Genomic DNA, 9,166 nt, shown 5'->3' on the forward strand with positions numbered 1-9,166 from the left:
CCAAACAGGGTTACATTGATGGATTTTTCCTTCGGGTGCCGTCATCGATGACCATAAAAATTGTAGAAAAATGTGGTTTTGAAACTTTATGTAGTGTGCCTGGTGGTAAACACAACCGATTAACCTATTAATTAATCAATTAAAGGCTAGCAATTAATCGGGATAAAGCTTTAATCGACGCCCAAAACTAACAAATAGTATAGTCCAAACTGGATACCGAAACAGTGGATTTATTTGTGGTCCAGAAGCACATTGATTTACCCTAACCTAAGCTAAGAAAATCTAACCCCACACAAATGTTATTAGATGAGCACGTGCATACGCGATCGACACTGTGCGCATGTGGAATTTCCAATAAACAATGAGTTGTCGTTCAGCGTCTGTCCTGTGTGCACTTAATTTTGTCCAGTCCTTTTGCGCTGATTTTAATAATGTCTTTTTGGGACAAATAACCGTGTGCTGACAAAATTTATTCGTAAAATAGTATTTTTATTTCGCCATCGTGACCTTGAAAGTTGGAGCATTTCGATCAAATTCGAATTTTGCCGGCGAGTGGTTTTCGGAGTTTATCGGACTTATCCTAAAACACCGTAGCGTGGCCATAACCAAGCGCAGCAGACTCCTTTCAATGCACGCACAAAGCTGCTGCCCTTGGCGCGTGGGAGGAAAGTACGCGGGCATTGTCTTCTGGTTGGCGTCGGTCAAATTCGACAAAGCACGATGCCCGCCCCTTGTGCAGCTCAAGCAAATGGTGGCACAGCACTGAAGTGAGCGGTCATTGGCGTAGCAGTCGCCCAAGGCAAGTGTTTTGCGCGCTCGCACAACAATGGCTGTCGATACCGAGAAGAAACACTAAGCGAAGCATGCATTTTATTAAAGGGACACTAAAGTGTTTTCTTTGATATCCTCGTTTCATGGTCATACCCCAGTCTACGAGCCTTAAGAATCCTAAAATAAAACCTTAAAATTACATTTAGGAACGGCCAATTTGCATATTAAAAAAAAAAAAAGTCATGAAAGATTCCGACACCTACCGGTGTCGCAGAACGAGATGGCGCCACCGAATCTTGCTGAATATGGTACGGCGCCTGTAAGCCATTCGCGTGTGATGGGTTCCGGCGTGGACGAGCAACCGACCAGTCCCGCTCGTCCACGCGGGAACCCATCGCTTTGCTGATGATTTTTTATTATACCGAGCAGTCCGACAGTTTGACTCGTTGGCACGTTCAAGGCCCCAGGCTAACAGATACTGCACTAGCTAAGTTTCTTATCTACAGCGCAGACGCAGACACCCATTGGAGCTAGCTTTCCACCGTCTAAACATGCACACAAAACAATTTCTTCTTACTCATTTCTTACCATGTAGTCCCGTGCTGACCTTCAGTATGAATCTGAAGTCCCGAGCTCCTCAACCTATGTTTTCACTCATGTCGGCCTACGTTTCCTGCGTCGAACAGCCCAATCATGGAACCGCCTCCCAATTAGATTGCAAACATCTGACACTAACCTGTTCTAAAATACTATATAACTAAACATTTTTTCCTTGATTCACGATTTGTTTGTTTCGTTGTTTTTACCCTATTACTATTTGAAATTTGTTAAAGGGTCACTGCCTGCTTTTATATATACCTGCTCTCGCCCTCCCCCACTACACTACAATGTGTTTTGGTCCTGAGGACAGATTCAATACCAAGTCAAATAGGTAAATAAAGGTTTCGGTTTCCACAGCGGCAAGCTCTGAAAGTCGTTCTGCATGCAGGTACGTTTGTGTTTCTCTTTCTATTGGAGTTACGAAAAACAAAGCATCTGTATTGGAGACGGAAATTTATTGTTGACGAAAAAAGTCCATTTGGAGATAAAAAGTAAGCTTATGATAAAATGCCACCATGTGGGCCCGCACATAATCGTTTCTGCCTTTCGCCAGGGAAGGCAAGTTACATTTTGGAGTACACGGAATATTCCTCGACGAACTCCGAGCAAATCAACGTCAGGTCGCGGACGTTGTCATCAAAACCGGGAAAATGTTGTCGCGCGGTCTTTTCAATAATTTTTTTTTGCAAACTCAGTCAACGCAGTGCACGCTATTCTTCGAAGACTCATAGAACTAACACTGATGAAACGTTGCCGCTCCCTGCCAGAGTCGTGATGTTGTCTACTCTAGACAGTTATGCAAACACAGATCGTGACTCGTGCCGAATCCTTGCCTTGACATCACAAGCAAACTCTTGACGACATGCTTGCTTTCCTGGTAGTTCAAATCGGGGCTAAAATGAACTTTGTCCTATTTGTCCGCGTATCCATACTGCAGGTCTCTCCTGAAACTCTCTTCGCCCTCGAGCAACGCGGCCACAAAGTCTTGGTTGTCCATATGTCCTCCTCCGCCACCGTATTCTTGAGGCAAGACCTCCGGGGAGATGTGCTCGTGGAGGCTGGCCATGTCGGAACCGTGGAACATGATCTGGAAAAGGAAAACGTGTGACCTACACATAAACTCAACCAGACCCACGAGCAGCTCTGACATCACACCACTGCGGTGGCGCTGCAGTCTGCACGGCGCATGCGCAGTCGCTTCACCACGCGTCAATCTGGTTGCTGCGCACGCGCGGTGCCTGCACCTTCTGTGTTCAAAACGTGAGATTATTTGTAAACTGAGTGTTGGCTTACATGACAATTTGTAAACCAGTGCGTTTGTCCACCTCGCAAGTGCGGTAACGGATTTATTTTTATTTATTTCGAGATGTTTCTCAAGTTGCTATTTCCAATATGGCTGTTGACGTTGAGCTGTAGAACAGCTTGGCGGGTCCCCTTGAAGCTCTAGCATCAGCGTACGCTTTGCAAGGGCGTGACGTCACAGACACGAGTTGGTGCAAACACCTGACGTTAGTGCACCTTCTTCAATCTCAGAGAAACCACAACCCGGCTGCCGATATTTCTTCAACCAATTTCTACTATCTACGTGCTTTCGTTTCGTTGAATTCAAGGTGTATAAAAAGATGGATTATGACGTAATCAGAATAATATTACAAGTTACGCGAGCCACTCAACCCAGAATAAGGATAACATCGATTCTAAGTGAGCGCAAGTTCGTCTGCTTCATTTGCAGGGGCTGTGGTGACGCCAGAACGCCGAGCTGTGATTGGCTGTGATTGAAGGATAGTGGGTAGACCTCAAAGCAAGTTGCCTTGAGGTCTATCCACTATCCTTCAACTGCAGCCAATCACAGCTCGGCATTCTGACGCCACCACAACCCCTGCAAAAGAAGCAGACGAAGTTTCGCTTCGCATAGGTTGCATGTCACGTGTTCAGACGATGCTTATAGCTATTTGAAAGTCTGTTCCCCGGTTCGTGATCGATCTTATTTCAAACGAACAAATTCCCTCACTCGGGTTTGCAGTTTTGGCTTTATGAGGGGTAGAAGGACCGTGAGTAAAGCCCGGGCAACGGACGGTTCGTGCACCAAGTGAACAGCCTTGAATCTCCCTGGAAAGGCGTCCTGAAACGAAGCATATGAAATAAAAAGAATCTGCAAAGCACCTCCAAAACTACAAGTGACGTTTACGAGAGCATCGCTGTGTTTTACACGGTAGGTATAAAGTGAGGGCGCAGCTACAACGAACTTTTTAAGGTCGATGAAGACATTATCGAGTTTATTTACGGCTAAACATATTTAAACGACCATTTTTTGACTCGCTCCTATAGACAAATTTGAACGTACCGCCTCTTATCTTGGGTAAGGCATGTGTGGGTAAGCCAGAATCAAATTTGGGGTTTCTTACGTACCAAGCCAACGAAGGACGTCTGGCAGGCCCCAGCGGAGGACTGAGGATTAATTTGGACTGCCTGGGAATATTTTGACGTGCAACCGAAAGCGCGCATTCTCCGCAATATGCCTCTGTCAGATTGTAAGCACCCCGCGGCCGAGATTCCAACCCGCCACCTGGGAATCTGTAGGCTGGCACTTTGCCTCGGAGCCACCGAGGCGGTTTAGTGTGGTAAGCGTTCAAGGCTGCGTCAGAAAAGGAACATCAGTTTACCCTGATGTGCCCAGTGATACTGCGCGTTAATTGGGCTGGCGATTCTGATCGTAACAAAAGTGTAAGAGCAAGTCGTTTTTTTTCCTTCATAATGTCATCATCAGGTGACTGGTAGGTACGAATCTCAGCGATCGAAGTGTACTTTTACTTTGATTGTAGTTGAATTGCGCGCCTCTCACACTAGTACTTGCAGTGGGAACTTCCCGGTGGACATATGATTGCTTTACTTTTGACTGCTTTATTGGCAGATACAGTCGGAGAAAACTAAATCGTTTCACGAATTTGTGATTCGGGAGCACGCAGATGATTATATATGTATAGCAAAAAGAATCGAGGCCTTTTGAAGACGTGGTTGAGGATCTTTAACAGTTGACCAGCAACATATTTATGTAAAGATAAAAAAAAAAGAATCTTGATCACGAAACAATTGTTGTCGACTACAATTCATCAACAACGATATTGTAAGTGAAGTCATTAGGATAAAATTAGAATGCAACTTTGAATCTATACTTTACACACACATACACCCAGGAGCACGAGTTTTACGGATTTGAGTGGACGCCGCTTACCTGTATTAAGTGAATGATTTTTATGAAGTGAGTCGGAGGACAATGCCTCACGTGATGCAGGCTCATCCCTTGGAGGTCGTTCAAGAGTACGATGCCGCGAACCTGCGTCTCAACGTCTTGAATGGCATGCTCAACACAAAGCAGGTTCGTGCGGAACATCTCATCCGCCCCGTATTCTAGCGGGTCCCAAAGCCCTGGAAAGCAAACAAAGTGAAAATTGTTGTGTAAAACAGCAAAGGACAAAGCGCAATACCACTGTGTTTGTGATATAAATCTAGTAAATACTGTTGTATACAGTCAGCTTTAGAATAGAGAAGCCAACGGAGAAAAAATCGTTACTGTCGCTACGTTGATTCTCGACGAAATGCGCTAGCATTTAGCGCAAGGGTATCGACTCAGCGAAAGATGGGAATTCCAAACTCACAACGGTCTGTATACTGTCGTGTTCGGAGAGCCAGTCTCTTATTCTCTCGGGCGTCGGTAGTTTCGGATGCAGCCACCACAGCTTTCCTCCATCGAAGACAATAGTATGCGGACCGGATACTCTTGCCTTCGAAGAGTCAATCTTTCCTCCCAGGTGTCGGCGGTTTTGCGCAAACGGCGCCGTCGCTGGGCCTCGGTTTTACGCTGTCGCGTACACCCGTGAGCGATATGAAGGTGAACAGCCCTCTTCTTGTTTTTGACGCTCCTGCAAGTTTTAAAACAAGCTCTGTTCCAGAAGAGGGCTAGAACGCAAAGTTGAGACCCCAAGCCACGTACCATTTGAGACGTTGAGAGTTAGTATAGCTTTAGAGAGCCGTAAAATAGAAAAGAAACCAGGTAAGGTGTTCACCTTCATATTGGCGGCGGGTGTACGTTGTGCCACCGCAACGGCCGCTCGATCCCCCCTCTCCTCCTACCGCGGATTTGGAAGCGTGAGAGCAGACTCGTTCCTTCTTGCAAGAGTTAAGTTGACGTAACGAGCGTACAAACAAATGGGGCAGAAGAACACGACGGGAACCACGCGCCGGCCTCTCGAAACCAGTCAGTCCAGACCAGTCCAAACCAGGACCGTCCAAACGAAAGACGGCTGCATTATACCAGGGCAAAATGCTAACACATTTAAAACGAAACTGGACAAAGCTGCTAGCTAGGAACTTTGCTTGTACATTTCTTCATATGCATACCCGTCTTCTTTAGAAGCTGTTCACGGATACTAAAGCAAAATTGTTAGTCAGCTGTTTTGTTACGTTCCCTCTTCGCTGGTTTCTTTAAGTCTAAACTGATCCTACAGCGTTATGTACTAACTAGATCAAATAAAGCCCGTAACCAACGATCTGGTGAAGGCTGGTTCCCAAATTTGCCTTCGAATTCGATTGACTGCTTTGTAACCACGTGTGACTGCTTGCGACGAGCGAACTATACTGGCGCGTCATCTGTCCAGTAGCCCTGGAACTTATTCACTTGCCCCTTGTGCTTGAAATAATTCAGAAAATGTTTTCAGCGACAAGCTTTTTTTTCTTTTTATGGTTATTTTTTTATAGAGTGCGTAGATTTAATATCGCACTCTATAAAATATCGCACTTGCTTTAGCCTAGCTTTACGAAGGTCGAAGGTGCTTCGGGCTATCTATTAGCGGCCAGATCTTTTTGTGGCGCCCTCTCTTGTCTCCCTCTCGTGACGTCATTACCTTGCGAACAACAAGTTCGATGGTGTTTGTAATTAGCGTGGTGGAAGTTTGAAATCATTGTGGTTTCAAAGCAACACTGCCAACACCGTCAAAATGCAAGCTCTTATATTCCTATGAGAAATCCTGTGCTGACGTCATAGTCAGCATTCAGCCAATGGTGGCAGGCCGACCACAGCGACACGTTTCATCGCGCGCGTCGCCAATAGATAGCGATTGTACCAGTGCGTTCATTCGTGGTAGGCGCGGTTACAAGCGGAGCCATCGACCATGCACTCACTCTAATGTGTGAGCCGGATTTAACGTGGCGCGTGACGCGCTCGCCAGCATCTCCACTCGCGCGCTAGTGCTAGTAATTGTGTTGTGCGCACGTTTAAAGAGCCGGTCAGTCCCAATGGGCGTCCGGTGTCTCAGCTGTAGATGAGAAATTTAGCCGGTTCAGTAAAAACCGCTATCCATGGGTTCTTCAACGTGCACCACGCAGTAGAGATACAGGACTGCACGCCGGTATGATTCTCATCCAGATCAAAACGGGCAGGGGTGGCGATTCAGCCCAGCTGTCCTGGGTTCTGCAGTAGGAGCTTTCGCTCCACGTGCTCCGAGCCTGGTGTGCGCTATCTCACTCGGGCCACTGATTGTCATCCGTGCGCTTGTACTTTCACACAGTCATAGATTTCGTCTACATGGATGCGACCGCAGCACGTCGAATGGAGATTTGACTATTTTTATTGGTAGTACGGGTAGGAGGCGAAGAAGTAGGGAGGCAGGGAGCGTGTGATTGGTCCCCGCTCGATTTGATGCGTTACGATGGAATCCGTGTAACCGTAGGCTACATTTCAATCAGCTGCATTTACATTGATGCGACGTATTGTGCATCGAATCGGGATGTGGCAATTTTGGTTGGTAGCAGATCGGTAGAAGGAGAAGACAGGCTGCGTGGGATTGGTCCCTGCTCTATTCGATTCTCGCATCCATGTAAACGTAGTCATTGATAGGCCGGCTTCAAGCAAGCTCGCTCAGATCGCGGATGAAACAGCTAGCCTTGGGACGCGCGAGCGTTTGATGTTTGACTCCACGTATCTCTGCGCTCGTATATTGCGATTTGTAGAAAATCTTAGCGAAGACTGTTTTTAGGAATCCGATCGTTGACGTGACGTAGCGTATAGATCTTTCTGAGGCCATGTATTGCTGGCTCGCGCTGCTAATCCCGGAGACTCTGGGTTTCATTTCCACCCCTGCCCGTTTTGATCTGGTTGAGTAACGTATATACTGGCGTCTGGTCGTTATCACTCCTGCGTGGTGCACATTAGAAACCTTAGCCAAGCGGTGGAACTGCAATAACTAAATTTTTCTACAGCGCGGACAGCAGACGTTGATCGGAGGGGGGCCATGACTAACTTCCCGTTGCCTAAACTCCTATATATATACGCAAAACGATTACTTTCTCGACAGATGATACGCACCTTTACCCACAGTTCGCGGTGATGACCGCATTTGGACGGTGAGTCGATGGATGCGTTGAAATTGAATGAGACGAAAAATGCTCACCTGATTTAACTACCAGGATGGCCCTTCCTTTTCGGTCTCTGCCAGGAAGCAGAGTCTGGTAGTTGTACCGCAGGTTGTTGTGCAGAGCCGAAGGCAGCAGGTCTTGGAATATCTTCCTGTGCCTGCTCCGGTAACCGTAGTAGTTCTTGAGCAGGGTGAACGCCCTGTCGACGTCGAACTTCCGTGCGCGAAGAAACTTGAGAAGGAAGACGGTGTCCGTGCGACTGTATAAGCCGCTCGTCATTTCATCTAAAAAAACAGAAAAGAAAAGAGGAAAACAAAAACAAACTATGTTAGAGCGTTTAGTTTAACAAGGTATAAAGAAAGCAGCCACTAATTCGAAAGAAGTCACACAATCAAAATATGTGTTTTCCGTACTAGAGACGAGGTTCAATATACTTAGGGTTCCGTGTTTTCGGTATTTATTTTTCTTCAAATTCGGGAGTTATTTTTTTCGTTTTGAATCGGTATTTTTCACTGTTTAATCGGTGCTAATCGGGCATGTGTTGTTAAGCGATTGTATAATTACCGGAGAAAATAGTATAATTTATAAGTTATATATTATATTCTGTCGAATCATGTTGGTAAAGATAAGAGAAGGGAACAGGGCACGAAATGTGGTTTCGATGGAAAGGAACTCCAAGGACAGTTTAATTATTCAATATTATTCAACGAAAAAAAAAAAAAAAGAAAAATAGGAAGATTTCTTGCAGTAAAGCTGGCGTTTCTTTTTTTTTTTTTTCTTCTGGGACAACTTAAATTTAGGTCTTTTTTTTTTTTTTGGGTTTTTAGCGATTTGGAGAAACCCGCCTCAAGGGTTATATATACCGAAAACACGAAACCCTAAGTATAGTGTACCGTATCTTTTTTTTTTTTTCTCTCGCATTAGCGGGCATCGGGTATGCGACCAGAAACCTTATTTTGTGTGCGCGGGCGTGTTTTAGTGTGTGTGTGTGTGGGGGGGGGAGGGGAGGTTGGTAACCGTGAGAGATAGGAGTCTACTGTGTCTACGAACGAACGGCCCTCTTGTTGGGGCGTACATACGTCAGGATACCTTCACCCCCATTACATAGCTATCCGTCCTCGGTACCTCGAAGTCTTCTTGCAAATAAGCGTAACACGAGGTAATATTCTTCCGTATATAGGACTTCTGTCACTGGTTTCAATTCCCACCCCTGCCCGTTTCAATCTGGATAAGCATTGTACCGGCGTGCAGTCGTGTACCATTACTGCAAGGTGCTCGTTGAAGAACGACGACTGGTTGCGCTTTCCACTTTTCTCCCGCTTCCTCCACCTCCTCCTTCTACCCTGTCCACCGTTGCCTGTTTCCAGTCTTGGGTAAGTTACTT

At 46.1% G+C, this 9,166-nt stretch overlaps 1 protein-coding gene across 1 annotated transcript; it reads right to left on the reverse strand.

Moving 5' to 3' along the window:
- Positions 1 to 1,809: 1,809 nt before the first annotated feature.
- On the reverse strand, positions 1,810 to 8,061 carry LOC120848804 (alpha-tocopherol transfer protein-like). The gene is made up of 4 exons (XM_040220828.2): positions 7,818 to 8,061; positions 4,604 to 4,797; positions 3,383 to 3,493; positions 1,810 to 2,458 (listed from the first exon to the last, which is right to left on the reverse strand). The coding sequence occupies exons 1-4, from the start codon at positions 8,059 to 8,061 to the stop codon at positions 2,282 to 2,284; spliced, it is 726 nt and encodes a 241-aa protein (XP_040076762.1). The 3' UTR covers positions 1,810 to 2,281.
- Between the last annotated feature and the right edge of the window lie 1,105 nt (positions 8,062 to 9,166).

This window comes from Ixodes scapularis, unplaced genomic scaffold (genome assembly GCF_016920785.2).
Source record: "Ixodes scapularis isolate PalLabHiFi unplaced genomic scaffold, ASM1692078v2 PGA_scaffold7__128_contigs__length_106722199, whole genome shotgun sequence".
In the NCBI taxonomy this organism is placed as follows: domain Eukaryota; kingdom Metazoa; phylum Arthropoda; class Arachnida; order Ixodida; family Ixodidae; genus Ixodes; species Ixodes scapularis.

Bases quoted from the DNA above. Each gene is read 5' to 3' on its own strand.
- LOC120848804 (XM_040220828.2), bottom strand. From the start codon at position 8,061: ATGACGAGCGGCTTATACAGTCGCACGGACACCGTCTTCCTTCTCAAG. The intron at 4,798-7,817 runs GTGAGCATTTTT...TTTGCTTTCCAG, and splicing joins CATCCTGGTAGTTAAATCAG to GGCTTTGGGACCCGCTAGAA. The intron at 2,459-3,382 runs GTGAGGGAATTT...TTCCTTTTCCAG, and splicing joins AGCCAAAACTGCAAACCCGA to ATCATGTTCCACGGTTCCGA.